General features: G+C 41.0%; 1 protein-coding gene across 3 annotated transcripts in view; it reads left to right on the top strand.

The window, feature by feature from the left end:
• The first annotated feature begins 2,776 nt into the window (after nt 1-2,776).
• Nucleotides 2,777-18,304, top strand: part of EPM2A (EPM2A glucan phosphatase, laforin) — a 74,021-nt gene continuing 58,493 nt past the window's right edge. Inside the window, exon 1 of one of the 3 annotated variants that reach the window (XM_053914273.2) lies at nt 2,777-3,352. In XM_053914273.2, the coding sequence (XP_053770248.1) occupies nt 2,890-3,352 (463 nt within the window). In that variant the 5' untranslated portion in view covers nt 2,777-2,889. Of the gene's footprint in view, nt 3,353-17,587; nt 17,757-18,304 lie in introns of those variants that run through there. The other 2 variants (XM_024552091.3, XM_071219648.1) reach the window with 2 other exon arrangements.

Below are 18,304 nucleotides of genomic sequence, written 5' to 3'. Positions count from 1 at the left end.
GAAATGTAAAAAAAAAAATGTCACATGGGGAACACAAGTAGGAAAAAGGGCCGGGCATAACACAGCTTAGTAAGTAGAAAAATTCTGCACCTTGGTTTCTTAAATCTGTGTTTCCATCACCAACAAGACAGGCATGGAAAGGCATCAAATGACCATTTTCTAGAACCTGACATCGACTCCACTCTAAACGCCAAGGCATTTATGTCTCTACAGCCTCACTGATCAATTTAGATTGCTGTTTATGATTCTGCACCATCATTCCTAGGGATGGACTTAGTTCAGGAAATCATTACAGGAAGTTCATTATTTATTAAGACCTAATGAAGAATAACTCATTTAAATATGCTGGGACTTAAGTGCATTCGGTAATGATTTTCCTTATCAGAAACCAAGTCATGCACATTACATATAATGTAAATTTATGTATTATGTAAATTTTAACTATAGGCTGAATGAATGACTTTAGCCCTGGCTCTGTCCCTTCCTTATTGTGGCCTATTTGCTGGACCTTTCTGTGACTGTTTCTTCACATAACATGGGGATAACAATAGTAGTTACCTCATAGAATTGGTGAATTATATAAGGTAATATGAGCATGAAAACCACATGCTCGGCACATAATAAGGGCTCATTGGCTGTTATAATTTTCATGGTTAACAAATTCAAATGACTTACAGTCACAGTATGATCGAAGCTTTGCCATATGTCCTTGAATTTATATTTTAGTCTTGCTCTTCTTTCTAGTTGTGTTTTACTTGCTGTACAATGTAGCTATCACATTTGTACAACATATAAATCCATGTTACAGATTTTGTTTAGGGGTACTTCCAACTGTTAAAATTACTCAACCTGTTTATAATGCAAGAGGAGGAATAATGTCTGTGGAACAAATACAGTGTTTTCTTTCTCTTTTTAGTTGATGTTTTATCTATGGAATGGTGTGAAAGAATTTTAATCTAAAATGGAACTGGAGGATATAAAGTAGAAAGTCACAGGGACAACAAACATAACGACTGAGAGACTGAGTTCCTGTAAATTTGTGATTTACAGCAAACTGATAATATCGGACTTTTCTTAAATGCAAGGGAGTTGGTCAGTGGTTACCTCATATTAATCTTGGGAAATTTTGCTTATGGTTTCTCGAGCCATAAACAAGAAATGGCCCAGATTGGTTGATCTTGCAAAATAAGCTGAATTGAGTTTTGTTTGTATGACTGGACTCTATTTTTCTGCTCAGGAAATTTTCAAAGCTGGTTTTTACTTTTCATTTTAATAGACTCTAACTGAACTTTCCCCTCTTTACATTCCTTGCCCATGAATACAGCCTATTCCAAATCCTCGATAGATTGGCCTACAGCTTGCTATAATTTGCATTTCCTTTATTGCAATTTCTCTGCTATTCATGAAAAAAAAATCCTATTTTGACAATTTAGAGCTTGCCTCAGTTTACTTCCTTATTTAGGTTGACAATGGACAGTGTTCATTTTGGAAGAGATGATGGGAATAATGCCATCTGGAAAGTACACAACAGAGGCAGCGGATTTTCAACAAAAAAGTCCTGAACTGTCGGCTCCTAGTGTTCTTGCACGGCCAGCTGACTCTTAATTTCCTAACATTAGTCTAAGAATATTCTGTAAGGTCAATTTGAATAAATGGACTCACATGCCACTGTGATTTAACGTCTGCTTTGCTAATGAATCAGCCATGTTTGGCCCGCCTTGCTGTCTTCACATTTTTCTTTGTGTTTATCCTTCAGCTTAGCAACCAAGCAAACATTGAATGGAATATCAATATTTAAGAGTAAAGCATACTATTCATTTACTAATTGTTCTACAGAGAGACTGCGTTTGTATGGTTTACATTTTGGTACTTTTCTGTTTTACTTATGATAATCTGAATGCATGACATTTTGGCTTTCATGATTAACAAGTTTTCAAATAAGAGATTGTCAAGTGTTTGTGAATACACAGACGTAAGAACAGGAGACCAGTTTTATTAAAGAATCAAAAGGAACAAATATGTAAATGGGACACTCAGTTATCTTATAGCAGTGCCAAAAATAAAGCCCCACCTCCCCTGCGAATAGTTTTCTTTTGACGTAATAGCTATAAACCTGTGTTTCTTGACATAAAAGCTTTACGTTGAAAAAATAGCCCTGTTACTGGAAGACGATCTTCAACAAAAGTTCTATTTTTATGCCATTTAAAAGTTATGAATGCCATACATTTATAATCACAGAATGAGTTTTTGTTGTACTTTGGGAAGGTAAAACAATCCATTTTACACATACTGAATTAGTACATTTTTTGAAAAAGGAAAGTGATCATGTTTTATTTCAGGCATCGATTTGGACGAGGTAGGAGAAAAAAAAAACCACTGTGTCTTTGCAAAGGGTCTGGGTCCTCGATGATGCCTCTCCCACCAAAGAGAGAAGCTTTGGGATTGGCAGGGTCTTTTAAGATCAGTATTTTATATCCTCATTTTTACGGATAAAGAGCCCGAGGCCCAGAGAGAGAGTCAATGTCCTGTTCAAGGCCTGGGGCTCTCCAGACACCAGGCCCGGATCCGTCTCCAACTTCACTGTTACGGAGGCTGCCTTCTACACGCCGTTCCCTTTTTGTTTGGGAACCTCCTCCAGTCATTTCCTGTCATTTGAAAAGATGACTGCAAAACCGCAGGGCTTAGGAGGTTTTCCTCCCTTTCCGAACCCCATTTTCTTTCCCCTTTCTTTCTACAAGGCCCCAGCCGCCGCGGAGCCGGGTTAGGAAGAGGCCGCTGGACAGGGGCCAGCCTGACTGTACGGGTCAGGCGGGGGGTGGCTCCCGCTGACCCTTTTCCGCGGCCTCAGGTCCCGGCCCGGGCGAGAGGCCCGGGCTCCTGGGCCGCGTGATGCAGCCCAAAAAGGGGCAGCCTCGCACGTGTCCCCGCAGGCGCCCGGGCCTCCCGCGTCCCGGCCCCGCGCGCCGCCCAATCGCCGCGTCCGCCTCGCGCTCCAGGGACACGCCGGGCACCGGGACTCGCCGGGCACCGGGAGCCGCGCCGCCCGCCGCCATGCGGTTCCGGTTCGGGGTGGTGGTGCCGCCCGCTGTGGCCGGGGCCCGGCCGGAGCTGCTGGTCGTGGGGTCGCGGCCGGAGCTGGGGCGCTGGGAGCCGCCCGGGGCGCTGCGCCTGCAGCCGGCGGGCACCGCGGCGGGCGCGGGGGCGCTGGCGCTGCAGGAGCCCGGCCTGTGGCTCGGGGAGGTGGAGCTGGCGCCCGACGCGGCAGCGCAGGACGGGGCGGAGCCGGGCCGCGTGGACACGTTCTGGTACAAGTTCCTGAAGCGCGAGCCGGGAGGCGAGCTCTCCTGGGAAGGTACGGGCCGGTTCTCTGCGCCCGGGGCACCCAGGGTCTGCTTGGTACGAGGTGTCCTTCCCCGTGCCCGGGCCCTGGGCTGCCCGGCCAGCCCCGCCGTCGTGGGTTCACCCCCCCAGCTCTGCCTTAATTGTTTCTGTGCCCTCATTTACTTGCCTTATTTCCCTAAAAAATGACCCCACCCATGAAGCCTGCCTTTTCGCTAATCCTAGGCTGCAACGTGCCAGTTACGTTACGATCCCCCCCACACATTAGATTTGAGAGTGAACTGTTATAAAGACGTTTGAGCTTTTCTTTTTGGATCTTTTAAAATCCCAAATATATGACAGTTAAGGCATGCTCTGAATTTTTAACATGTAAAAACAATAATACTTCTTGTAAATCAAATGCACACTCCAAACATCTTAGGCCCACTCATTGCCCAATATATGGATGTGTGTACGCATCACCTGTTAGTGTCATTCGGTATAGATGTGTCTCATTTTTGAAACGGCACCAAAATATTCTGCATGTACCAATGTACATTTACTTTAGGGTTTTTTCCCCTCCGTTATAAACAGTAACAGCGTACTTGAAAATCTGTATGTAGAGTCACCTTTGCGCATTTGGATAGGGTTGATTCTGGGAAATGAAATCGTTAGGCCATCGTTAGTTTGCATGTCCAGCAGGACTGCCCAATTCTGCCCTGAAAAGGTTACGCCAGTGTAGACTCCTGCCAGTGATACGACTTTAGACGCCCTTTCTTTAAATGAAATGTGTTTGGTGAAGGATTGGAGTGTGTGACCCTCAGTAGTTGTCGAAAGCCGACGAAATGAAGGTCTCTTCAGAAGTTTATATGACAAAGATAGGCCGTGTAATCCAGAAGGACGTGGAAACAAAGAGTGAGTACAGAAGATGGGAATTCTGCAACGTGCGCTGTGTTACCCCCGTGCCTCTGTATCCCACTGGGTTACCTGGTCTGGCAGCACTTACTGTCCTATTGCGTTTCCATGTCAGAACCGAAAGTCACCCTCTTCGGGGTTTTTTTTGCCCTTCTTCACAGTGTACTACTATTACCAATACTTACTTTTTATAATAAAATAACCTGACACTTTTCATAAAAATTAAAGTGGTTAAAAACAAAGGCCTTCCCAGTCCTCCTCATTTTCTGTTTTAGCTTTTCTGGTATTCCTTCCACACTTTGAATAATTTGTTTATATTGCTATTTTTTAATGTAGCAACTTTAACTTTTCTGAATTTAGATTTTTCTGAGTTACCATATAAATAATGTATTTTATTAGAATTAGACAATACCTGTTTTAAACAGAAGAGGCATGCCAGTCCTCAAAATTTCCTAGCTTGATTGCACCATTTGATGAATACACATTGCTTACTTTTTGAAGACATTTTTTTTTCTTAAAGAATGGGGAATTCCTCTTCTAATTTTCACTAATCTATAGCTTTCTGAGGGTAGCTATCTGGGACTTTTTTTTTTTTTTTTTTGGAATTGAACTCCTACATCAGTTACATTGTTTTGGATTCCACATCTTCTTTCTTGAATACCTGAATCATTTTGTTGGATTGTATCCTCAAATAATTTTCAAGAAACAGTAAATGGAAGATAAAATGTCTTGAGTTCTTAACTGCCTGAGAATGCCTTTGTTTTGCCCTCCCCCGTGAGTCATTGGTAGAATAGTCTAGTCTCAAAATAATTTCCCCCTGGATGGCTTTGCCTTTGTAACTTTCTAGCACCCATTGTAGCTGATAATTTTGATGTCAAAATAAGCCCATTTCTTTGAAGGCGATGTTTTTTTTTCTTCTTTTGAAACTTAAACTTTCCCTAAGATTATTTTATGAGGATGTATCTGAGGGTTGTGTGTGTGTGTGTGTGGCTTGTTAGCTCATTTATTTTTATTGCCGAGTAATACTCTATTTATGGATGCACCACAGTTTGTTTACTCATTTACCTATTGAAGAACGTCTTGGTTGCTTCCGGGTTTTGATGATTGTGAATGAAGCTGCCACGAACATGGATGTGCGAGTTTTTGTGTAGACCCGGGTTTTTCAGGGTGCCATAGCATTTTTTTAAGCCATTCCTACCAGCTATGAATGAGAGTTCCTGTTGCTCCATAGTCTCATTAATAATTGGTATTGTTTATTTTTTGGATATTAACTATTTTAATAGGATGTAAAGTGGTACCTCATTTTAATTTGCAATTCCCTAGTGATCGATAATGTTGAGCATCTTTTCATATGCTTGTTTGCCCTTCGTGTATCCTCTTTAACATACTGATATTGTGTCTGAGTGCCTACTCAGCTCTTTTCTCCGTTTTTGGATGGGGTGGTTTGTTTTCTTATTGCTGACTTTTAAGTGTTCTTTGTATATTTTGGATATAAATTCTTAACAGATATGTGATTTGCAAATATGTTCTCCCAGTCTGTGGCTTGTCTTTTCATTCTCTTAACAGTGTCTTTCCAGATATAAATCTTTCAATAAAGTTCAGCTTATTAATTTTCCTTTCATAGATTGTGCTTTTGGGTTTGAATAAAAAAATTATCCCCAACTTCAAGGCCACTTAAATTTTCTCCTATGTTATTTTCTAGAAATTTTTCTTTTTTATTGGATTTATTGGGGTGACATTGGTTAATGAAATTATATTGGTTTCAGATGTAAAATTCTACAATACATCATCTGTATATTGTATTGTGTTCACCACTCTAGAAGTTTTATGGTTTTATATTTTATGTTTAGGTCTATAATCAATTTTGTGTTAATTTTTTGTATGTGGTATAAGGTCTGTGTCTAGTTTTTTTTTTTTTTGTATATGGATACCTGATTGTTCTAATACCATTGATCAAAAATACTATTCTTTCTTTGTTGAATTGCCTTTATCAAAAATGAGTTAATTATGTTTACAGTGCATGGGTCTATTTCTGGGCTCTCTATTTAGTTCCACTGGTTTATGTTTCTATTTTTTTCACCAATATCACACTGTGTTGATGACTATAGTTTTATACGAATTTTGAAATAGTGGAATGTGATTAGTTCTTCAGTTTTGTTCTTCAGTATTATATTGGCTCTTCTTGGTTCTTTGCCTTTTCATATACATTTTAGAATCAGTTTGCTGATATCTACAAAATAGCTTGCTATGATTTTGATTGGAATTTCATTGACTATAGATTAAATTCAGAAGAATTTACACTTTATAAATATTGACTTTTTTAACCCATGAACATGGAATATATTTCTATTTAATTAGGTCTTTTATTATTTTTTTTCATTGGGGTTTTATAGTTTTCTACATACAGATCCAATACATATTTCATTAAATTTATACATAAGGGTCTTTAAATCCTATTTTAAGTGGTGTATATTTTTTAGTTTCAGTTTTAAATTTCCATTGTTCATTGATCATACCTAGGAAAGAAATTGACTTTTGTGTCTACTGATTTTTGTTTGGATGCTGGACATTTTAGTTTTATATTGTGTCAAAGAGTGTGGACTTTTTCCACCAGCAATTACTTCTGGATTTGCTTGTTCCCCTTGAGGTTTATCTTGAAGGTTTATAAGGGCAGGCCTATAGTATCTTTTACTGTAGGCCTACTGTAGCCTCGAAAGAGACCTACTAAGCCATGCTCTTTCTAGGTTCTCTACTGAATACGCCATGTGCTATACAAGATCCCCTCTGGTGGAAACTCGGATGTGCCCCTGTGCTGTGTGAGCACTGGTTTTCTTCTTGACATTTTTCTTTGCACAGCTCTGTCAGATCCCGTCTTGTGCACTCATAGATTGGACGCAGCCAGAGTCTAGGAGACCTGTACGCAGATTTATGGACCTTTTCCTCTGCGTGGCTTTGTCATCTCTGGAATCTGGCTCTCTAAATTCGAGTCACTGTTCTTCCCAAATTCAGATGTCTGTTTCCTTAATCATGAGACCACTGGGCTCTGTCTGGGATCACGTCCCTGTGCCATTGTTAGAAATTCCCTACAGGCGGAAATCCGAAGCATTCACATTGTTCATTTTGTTCATTTTTCTTTTCTCAGGGGTTACAGGTCCACGCAAGCTTTAGCTCAACATGTAAAAATGGTTGTTTCATATATTTCTCCACTTTTCTAGTTTCCACTTTTATAGACAGTAGAAGCAGTCTCTGATTTTTATAAGTTTATAGGTATGTATCTTTAAGATAATATATAGTTTGCTAGGGCTATCATAATGGAATACTAAGAATGGATAGCTTAAACGACAGAAATTTATTGTCTTTTAGTTCTGGTGCCTTAGAAGCCCAGAATCTAAGCAGTTACGTCTGAGGTCTGTGAGGGAAGGATCTGTTCTAGTCTTCTCTCCTTGACTTATAGATAGCTGTCTTCTCCATAGGTCTTCTATCATCTTCCCTCTGTGTGTCTCTCTGTCTGATTTTTTTCTTTTCATAAGAACACCAGTCATGTTGGAGTAGGGTGCAACCAATGACTTAACTGTGATTTGATTACTGCTGTAAGACCCTCTCTCCAAATAAGGTAGCATGCTGAAGAACTCGGGCTTAGGTGTTTAAAATATAAATATTTGGGGAGGGGGCAAAATTTAACCTGCAATAGATAATAAATCTTGACAAAATTTAAAACATTTATTAAATTGTTGTTAACATTCTAACATTACTTAGAAGAGGCTATCGGTTATCTTTGAGTGGAAAAATTTGCCCAGTAACTACTTCACTATGCTAGATAGAAGACATACATTCTGTAGACAGTGTGAAGGGACACCATAGTACCATGGAGAGGACAAATGTTTGGAGTAGGATCAAGCCAGATTAGACCAAATTCTGCGACAGACTTGTGTAACCTTACATAAATTACTTAACCCAGTGAGTCTGTTACTCACTTTCTAGAAGTGGGTGGTAAACAACCACACTATGGTTGCTGTGTGGACTAGTTTACAAAGTAGTAGTTATAACTTTAAGATACGCAACAGTTTTGGGTAGCAGAAAGGTATCTCTGCCTTTCCGCTTTTACTGAGATGGACTTATTTATGTTACAAACTGTGTTCACGGAGGCAGCAGTTCTATGCGGTTGGACTGCTCCATTCACTGCCCCTAAACTACAGCAGCACTACGCCTGCACTGAGGCCATGCTGCAGCTCCATGTGACTGCACCTCGGTGACGACTGTGGCAGAGCAGAGCTTGGATGGACACGTGCTGCCTACGGGCTTTCATCCACATTCCAGCCAAAGTTTGTGAGTACAGTGCATCGCTTTTAATTAGATAGCCTGAATAGAAGGAAGGTCTTCTGTCTGGGACCATGGTCCTCTGTTTCATCTGTTGATGGAGTGAGAGTGTCTCAAGAGCATAACTATGCGTACTACACTCGAATGAACCGTCAGAGGACTCCTTGAAAAGGTGAGTTGAGACTCAATGCCAGCTGGTCTTCTCTCGACATTCTCTTAATCCCTCTTCCCACTTTTTTTCAACCTAACACTCATTAATGTGTTGTTTCTGTCAAAATGACAAAGTTTTTTGAACATCATCAAGAAGGGCATTCGGATAAAGATGAAAAGCATTGTTTTCCCTCTCTTGGACCCAACCACAGCCTACCACCTGTGCAAACAAGTTGTGCTGGACTGAAGTAATCCAGGAGTAGGTACTATTGCAGTTTCTCATTCCATCTCCCCCAGTACCGGATCCCGGTCCTTTGCCAGAAAGTTAATGGGAGTTGAAATGAGAATTTTGCTGCTTTTAGATAACTTGTTCACATCCCCTGGAAGTGGAGTGAGGTTCTAATTTTACAGAAAGTTAAAATGTTATTGCATACTCACATGGTGGGAAGAGAGGAAAATCATGAAACTCTTTTTTCCCCCAAAAAAGGTGGTAGAGCAAGGGCGACCTTACAAATGTGCCTTGGTGCTTCGGTGGAGACAAAATAATAAGCTGGATGAGGCATTAGTATGGACCAGAGCAACATAGTGTATGGTGTTTAGGGAAACATAAACCCTATGAGAGAGATTTTATACCTTATTAAATATGTTTCTTTGTGTGAAGGTAATGCTCACGGATGTTTGGGATTTGAGAATGAATGAGAAAAAGATGTATCTATTGGATTTGTAGAAAGCCAGAGAATGGATTGCTTAATGAGGTGAGGGAAGTCTGCAGCCTTCTGGCAGAGAGACGAGTTCAGCGGGCAGGGCAGGTCGGACCAGCTGGGCCTCCTCTACGTGTGAGGGGTGGCTCTTGGTCTTGGCACCAGCGCTGGTGCCAGGGCTTCTGTTACAGTAAGCGCCTTAAAATGGTCTGTAGTTCCAGCACCATCAAAAACTTGAATTTTGTTACCTGGAAAATGTTCTCAGTTTTCTGCCCTGATGGTGGCGTCCTGGGCCGTGTGCAGCCAGCTCAGGTCTGTGGAAGAGCCAGCACACACTGGGGTGAGACGCTTAACCGTTGTCAGCTCTGCGACCTTCGTGTTTCTGAATGCGAAGTCCTAATGGCACATTCACAGAGAGCCTTATCCTGGATTTTAGCTGATCGGATCATAGGGGGTCAGGGGAATGGCTACTCTAAAATCATTTTCTTTTCCAGTTTAGTTGCAGAAGGATCTAAACTGTTCCCAGGAACAAAGGGAATTTTTATCATCATTTGATCTCTTTTGCCATCATTTCTGGATGTTATATTTGTAAATCTTAGGAACTATTTGTACCTTTGGGAACAGTTAGTATAACATTGGCATTCAGGTCTTTTACTATAGATTACCAATATATTACCTTCTCCACTGATCGAAGTCACTAAAAATCTACCTATTCGATGAGTGTGGCAGTAGTTGTGCAGATCAGTTCCAGAAATGGAGTAGTTTGCACGGCCCTACACAGAAAACTATGTTTGGGGTTAAGCTATAATTTCCATGTTAGATTCAGAACTGTTCTAAATAACATCAACTGAATTCCGAGGTTGTGTAAATTCTGCATGTTTTATAAAAAGACACTAGAACATTTACCAGTTCTGAATAATTGTGAGGAAGAAATGAGTTGATATACGAGGTCTGTCCAGAAGGAATCCAGCCATGTAATATGAAAAATAGAGACATTTACTGAAGAAGATATGAGATGCAAGAAACATTGTACATGGGACAATGATGCCTCAGTCCCCTTCAAAGCAGACACCTTGGGACCTCACACAGTTCTCCCAGTCACTGTCAGCTGCCCTGTCATATTTTCCTGAATCTTATTGATGGTCTGAAACCTCTTCCCTTTCAAAGGTGATTATACTTTTGGGAGAAGCCGGAAGTTCTAGGGCACTATATCTGGTCTGTAGGAGGGCTGAGTCCCCTGGGTGATTTGATGTTTTGCTAAAAACTCTTCATGAGACGTGATGCTTGAGTGGATGCATTGTTGTGATGAAGCTGTCAATCACCAGTTGCCCATAGTTGTGGCCTTCTGAATCGTCCAAATAAATTCCATGGAGGAATGTTCAAGCTTAATGCAAAATTAAATGCAGATTCATTGCTCTACTTGCTCAGTCATGTTGAATGTGACAGCCACACAGTACACATGCTCAGTCAATGGCGTCTTCTGTCCCCACTGACTAGTACAGTGAACTTGTCAATGTTCACACATGAGCATTCCCGGCCACCTCTCCTTGGCTGCCAGGTTATATCAATATTGCATGCAAACCATTATCATTATATTAACAATGGCTGGACTTTTTCTGGACAGACCTTGTATATGAACATTCTTTGTAAATGGGAATAATAAATATTTGTATTAATAATATTGAATGAAAAATTTATTTATTTATTTTTTAATGTTTTTTGTTTTTTTGGTAATATCTCACATTTTTTTTGTAATGAAGGGGTATCCTGTAAAAAATACTATTTGTGACAACATGGATGGATCTAGAGGATATTATACTAAGTGAAATAAATCAGAACACGAGTTTTTTTAAATGTATGGATTCTTGGGTCCATCCCAGGTCAGCAGAATCTCTAAGGATAGAGCCTGGAAATTCATGTGGTTTTTAAATAGTTTTATTGAGATGTAATTGACATACCATAACATTCACTCCTTTAAAACATACAATTTAGTGGATTTTATTCTATTCACAAATTGTGTAGTCACCAACACTAATTCTGCAACATTTTCACCACTCCAGAAAGAAACCCTGTACTCATTACTAATCAATCTCTATACCTCCCTCCCCCATTCCCTGGCAAACACTAATGTACTTTGTGCCTCTGGATTTGCCTATTCTGGATATTTTTTATGAATGGAACCACCCAACATGTGGCACTCTGTAACTGACTTTTTTACTTAGCCTAAATTTTCAAGGTTCATATGGGATTGTGGCATATGTCAGTACTCGATGCACTTCTGCTGCGGAGTAATATTTCATTATAGAGCTCTCTTGCCTTTGTTCACTCATCAGTTGATGTACATGTGGGTTGTTTTCACTTTTTGATAATGCTGCTATGCACATTTGTGCACAAGTTTTGTGTGGACATATCTTTTTGCTGCTTTTTAATTTATACCCAGAAGTGGAATTGCTGAATCATAGGATAACTACATGGTTTGCTTACCTTTTGAGGAAGGGCTAAACTGTTTTACAAAGTGACTGCACCATTTTACATTCCCAACAACAGTGTATGAGAGCTTCAGTGTCCCACATCCTTGACAGCACTTGCTGTTGTCTGTATTTTTTATTTTAGCCATCCTAGGGGGTGTGAAGTGGTGTCTCTTTTTGGTTGGTGTTCCCCAGGGACTGATGATGTGGACTATGTTTGTCATATGCTTATTGGCCACGTGTTAGAAGACAGCGCTTGTGATTGCGTCTTCTTGAAGAAATGCTTATTCGGATCCTTTGCCCATTTTTAATCGGGTTATTTGCTTCTCAGTTGTTGAGTTGTAAGAGTCCATGTTTTCTAAAAACCATGGGCCGGTGACATTGACACAGATAATCCCTGTATAGGCATGCCTTGTACGGGACAACACAGGGTAGGCAGCTGACACACCTAATTGGACTGGACGTTGAAGCTTCTACTTTGAAATGCGTGAACTGGTTTAGTATAGAGCTTCCTTTTGTTGTAGACAAGTAACACAATAAGGGTCAATGTTGATTTAGTGGAATTAGCTGTTGGTAGATTAGCCCTTCCTTGGCCACCCCTAATATGGCCAAGTTCATCTTTCTGTGCACTACCATTGAGTGTAAGTGCTCTTTGAGCTTCTTTCCTCAGGTCACTGCTTACATCAAGCTACATTGCTTCTTTGGAAGATCTCCTTGAATCCTATGATATAGCTTTAGCTGTAATTTCTTTTCTGGGCTCCAGACTTATACATCCTGTTGTCTGTAAGACTGGTTTCCTGTAAGTACTTTAAACGCCATACATCTGAACCTCAGCTCATGAACAACCACAGCTCCATCACTCAAATATGTGGAAACATAAGAACATCTGAGGCTGGGCTGCCTGCGTCATGAGCCTCTGGGGTATGAGACTAGCATTTCCTAGGCCACATCTGTAAAGACTGGGATTTAATAGTTCCAGGAATGGCCAGGGAATGAGACTTTTGCAATTTCTGCTGATGTTTTTGATTTGGGAGACCACTGTAAGGAATTCTGCTGTGGAAATACTTCAATTCTCCCCACCTCCCTTCTGCCCCCAATCACCCCTTTTCATATTCATTCCATTGCTTCTGCTGTAGGTTGGTTCCTTGTCATTTGAGTGGACTTCTGCATGATCTAACTCACATTCTGTCCTTCCTCCACCCTGCTACCAGCGTTACCTGACTAAAACACAGATTGGATATGTCACGTGATTAAGTTATTTGATGATTTCCTAGTTCCTATAGAGTAAGTCTGAAATTCTTAGTATGAGAAGGGCCTCATAATCGGACAGTTAACTTTTGCCTGCATTTCTCCTGCCACTTCCTAAAAGCAATCTAAGTTCTAGCCATCCAGACTCTTATTTTCCCCCAACATACAATGCAACTTTTTGTTAATGCTGTACCCTTTTCTTGGATTTCTGCCAAAGCTGTGGCAGTCGGAGATCTGTGATGAAGCATGCTACATCATTCCGTTGGCTTTCGTGTGACACTGTGAAGTGCCATCAGAGGTAGCCACTTCAGATCTGAACAAAGCGTTATGATTAACATACAGCACTCACACGTGCATACGTGCCTATCTTCAGAGTAGGGAACGGGATTAGTATCTTAACCTCTATGGCGGCGTATCTGCCCTGGCCCATGGGTGGCATTGTAGGTAAGGTTGCTTTCTTCTTCCCTGGTAGCTGCCTATGCCATCAGCATTGATTGGGTCTAGTACAGAGGCTTTATTAGAGCTTCCGGTCGGAGACTTACCCTTCCAGCTGGAACAGAGGGGAGGGACAACATGCACTCCTCCAGCTGGAGCATATGAGAAATGGGACACAGTTCAGTGAACTCACACACTTTGGGCATATGTATGATTGATTGGTACATGTGCTGGCTCTGTGGCCCCTCCGTCAGCTGGTTGTGGGTTTTACATACATAAATTAGGCACCCGAATGTGCTGATCCTAGATATAATTCGTGTACACCTGGCTCTGGTGCCTCCACCCACCTGCTACAGTTTTGTGTACATGCTCGGTAAGCAACCCTGCCAGTTGCTTCGGACAAGATGGAGCATCCGTCACTGGACACAGGCAGCTCCCATGAGTTCAAACTGATACAGCACTGTGTCCAGAATGGCACCAAGAGTCATATATAATTCATACGTACAAATACTCTAAATGCCTTTCTGTGTTTACTTGTCCAGTATGTACTCATTTTTATCTCACATATCTGAGGCCTAAATATTACAAATCCTTTAGTCTTCTATGATAAGCCTTTCTTCTGATATTTACGTAAACTTGCTTGAGTTCGCACCCCACGTGCTGACAGATCTGACCTCTTTCCTCTGTGTTACTCAGAACCACCTTTCCCAGGTAGACACGGAAAAGCCTGGCGTGGCAGACTATTACTGTTTACCAGCATCCATACCCTCTCCCCACGGGCGGATTAGTCTTTGCTGAAGAAGCCCAACTTTGTCACGCGGCCAGCTTTGGTCAGTAAAATGTGATGGACGGTGATGTGTGCCGCTTCCTGTTGCTTTGCCTCACTCTTTTCTCTGTGCTGTTCCCAATAGTGATGGCTTTGTCTGGTGGTCCCAAAGTGAAGATGATGGCAATGTGGAAGGAGCCCTGAGCCATCTGCAGTAAACTTCAGCACGGGAGGGAAGTAAACCTTTGTTCTTCCATGCCACTGATAATTTCGGGGTGTTTGTTATCACAGTATGCCCCAGCACTAGCACTCAAAAACAATGCCTGGCATTTAGCCGGTGTTCATTACATAGTTTGTAAATGAATGAACTTGAACAATGCACTTTCCAGGTGTCTCAAACTCTTCATCTTCCCATCTTCAGTGGGGTCCCGGGCAAGTGAATTTGTAGCATGGGATAGAGATGCACCAGTGTCTTAAAGCAACAATTTTTCTAAAAGACATTTGAGGGGGAAAAAAACCCCACATTTTATAATTAAAATAGACCCACATATGATGTGGAATAGAACACAAATATTACACAATTTTTTAAAAGAAAAGTACAAGTCTTAAAAATTTTCATAGCAACTACTGCTCCAGGCTACATGACAAACTTCCAAGACCCCCGGAGGTGTTCAATAAGCCTTGATCATCTCTGAGCCTGGTTCTTCCTCTGTGAAATACAGTAGATCGGATTAGAGTGGAGACATCAGAAGTCTTCGGGAGGGGCTCCCTGGTGTGAGCAGCAGTGAAGCGGGAGCCAGCAGCCTCAGGCTCCAGGACTTGCTTTGCTGCTAAGTGAACGTACAACCCTGTCAAGTCGTTTAATCTGCTAGAGCCTCAGATTCAGGAAAAGGTGTGCTCACACTTGTGCTCTCTGTGCCACTGGATTGTTTTTTAAGGAGTACTATTTTTGAAAGTATTTTGAAAATTATTAAGCTCTGTTATTCCAATAGAAAAGTTATAGGGAGTTCTTTCACTCATTTCCAATGTGAAGATTTTATTTATATTGTAATTCCACTGGGTGGCAGTATTTCATCGTGCTCTACTGTAGTTTTACAAGTTATGTGTAATCTCGAAGAGAATTTAATCGGCATCGCATTCTCTCTCAGTCTCCCCTCTCCCCTCTGCTATCCCACGCTCTCTCTATCTCCCAAAACAATTTGGAGACAGTGTTATCCTTAATTTAAAGCAGAATTAGGACTCTTTTAAATGACTCTTAGGGACAGTCTCCCTATGTCTTAGCAATTTGGCTGGAGTTTCTGCTTCATTTGGGAAGAAGTGTTAAATAGTTTATATTACTCAGATGTGAGCACATTACCTTGATGACAGGTAACTAAAATCAGTTAAAAATCATTTACAAAAATCTTGCCATTGACTTTTTTTTTGTGAATGCTTTAACAATTATTTTTTCCCTATAGACTCGTGTAGACATTTTTGACTGATAACACTGGTGATACCTGTTATATCTTAAAGATTTTAAAGCTGTTATGCTGAATCCTTTGATGACTATATATGTTTGGGAAGTATTTTGTCTCGGTTCCATATCAGTTTGCTTTGTGTCAGAATGTCTTAGAGAACAAGTTTCATAAATTGAGAAATAAGAAAAGTACACTTGTAAAGCTTTATAAGTGATTCCTTCTAACTTTCGTTAATACTGAGGTTTCACTATAAGGGATGGTCTCGGTCTGTTAGAATAGTATTGCCCTGTAGTGTGGGAAAAAATCAAACACCTCTAGCAACGTTATTTGATTTCACTTGGAAGGAGACCGCTGGTCGATTTTTAAACTGCCACAGTCCCCTGCGTTCTACGCAAGAGGAAGTACCTCCTTTGAAACACTAGGCTGGTAGAAAGGTGTTTATAAAACCTGCTGTAAATAGAGAAGTCTTTATTTTTTAATGGCTAATACCTGATAGAAAATTTTAATTGTTTTGGGCCAAATAAATCTTTGCTGTTTTCAAGGAACAAAGGAGAGAAAAAGTTGTAAAAAATGGTATTCAATTGGTATGTTAATGAAAATTTTATCTCTTTCTCTTACGGTCATAATTAGGAACCACATTTCTTCTCTTCCGACATACAGAATAATGATAAGATGTATGCATTGTGGATGTGAGTGTTAAAATTTTTTGGGGGGGGTGAAGATGGGATTCATAGCTTTTCATCAATTCTTAAAGGGCCTTGTGACCCACATAAAGTAAAATGAAAAAGCCCTGATATTTTATCACCATTACATAATTTTTAAACATAGGTTTAAAAATTGCCTTAGAAGGTTAGCCTCGTCAAATATCAACCCTCACTTGTACAAGGGGATAAAAAGGAGGAATTGTGTCTCTTGGTTTCAGTAAAGGATTTTAGAAAAATCTCCCAATTTCTTTGCATACAAATTGAAAAGTAACTGGCTGGCTAATAGGTTAGGTGGGCGGGTTCACTGCAAGTTGAGCAGCTGAAGCTGACCTGCTCCGTCAATAAGCCGGGAAGAACAGGAGGCCGAGTGCAAGTGGCAGGTTTCCTGCTAAATCTTTTTCTTCCTGATTTAGGAAGCTTACTTATCAAGTTTGCTGATAAGAGAACACTGGGAGAGAGAGACTTGTTATTTTGTTTGAGAGAAGCAGTACTCAAAATACTTAGTCCCAAAGATTGGAATAAACTGACAAGAAGAAATGAGTAAGAGTTAAGTCTTATATTTGCATGAATAAGTTCTTTTTATAAATACAGAGAACTAGAGAAATTTGCCTTGAGAACAATTCAGAGGGAAAAGATTTTGGAGTTTCAGTTAGTTTTGGTTCTAGGGAGAAGTTAGCAGATTTGGGGCAGAGAGTGGTCAGAATTTGTAAAGTAGGTGAGTTACTGGGAAAATCAGTGATCTTTTCTTTGGAACCCACGAGCCCAGGTGAAGTAGCTGTTGTGTAGTTGTCGTGAAACACATACGTCTGAACAAAGCTGTTGTTAAAGACGATTTGACCTTTTTTAGTGGTTTCCTTGTTTTGCAAGTCAGGGTACAGATTTGCAAGTGGACTAAAAGGACCGGACGAAATAGAAGAGAAGAGCAGTTGCGAAGAGTTATTAGTAAGTTGTTATGGAACACTAACCATCACAGGCCCTGTGTTTAATCTTTTAAGTGGATTAACGAAGTGAGTTTACTCACAGTTCCCTGAGGCAGATGGCAGTGCTATGGTCCCTTTGTCGCAAATGGGAAAGCAGAGGCACAAGTCGCTGGAACGACTTTCTCAGCGCTGTTTACAAGCAGTGAATAGTGTAACTTGGTCCGGAGCCCGCCTCCGAGTGTGGAGCCGGTGCACTGAACTGCTGTAATATACTGCCTTTCAGGAGGAGAGAATTATGGAGCCAGCAGAGGAGAGATTCAACAGAGAGGGGTCACTGTCATTAAATGCTGCAGGCAGGTAAGGACACAAGAAAAACGAACCTGACAGGTAGGCGATGAGTTCATTTCAAGGGTATTTTTCAGTGGAGCGTTGAGGGCAGATGTCAAATTGCAGTGCACTGAAGAACAAACAGGGAAGTGAGGTCCTTCAGTAAGGACAGGGCCAGTTGGAGGAAAGATAAGGTTAGAAGGCACGATGGCAGGGCAGAGACTGCAGGAGAACTAGACGCGGAGGAATGTGCGGAAGTTTACGGCTGAGAATAGAGGAGATGCTGCCATTCTAGCAAAGAGGTGGTACAAGCCAAACGCAAGCAAGCGTTGGACTAATAACCTCTGTCTCTCTCTGTGGCTAATTTTTAGCTTTTTGAAAGTCCATTAAAATGCCTTTTGTTTTACTGTTGCTTCTCTTAAAAAAATAATTTACAATGAACAATTTAGTACATTGGGTACTTTTATCCGAGGAAACGTGGTTTAGCTTTCAAAATGGTTTGCTGGAGAAAGATGATGTGCTCAGACCTAGCACGGTTGCCACCAGCGGCCTGATGAGCATTTGCTTTTCCCCGCTTG

The sequence above is a fragment of the Desmodus rotundus genome, chromosome 11, assembly GCF_022682495.2.
Source record: "Desmodus rotundus isolate HL8 chromosome 11, HLdesRot8A.1, whole genome shotgun sequence".
Classification (NCBI taxonomy): domain Eukaryota; kingdom Metazoa; phylum Chordata; class Mammalia; order Chiroptera; family Phyllostomidae; genus Desmodus; species Desmodus rotundus.
This window is presented reverse-complemented; position numbering and strand designations above follow the sequence as displayed.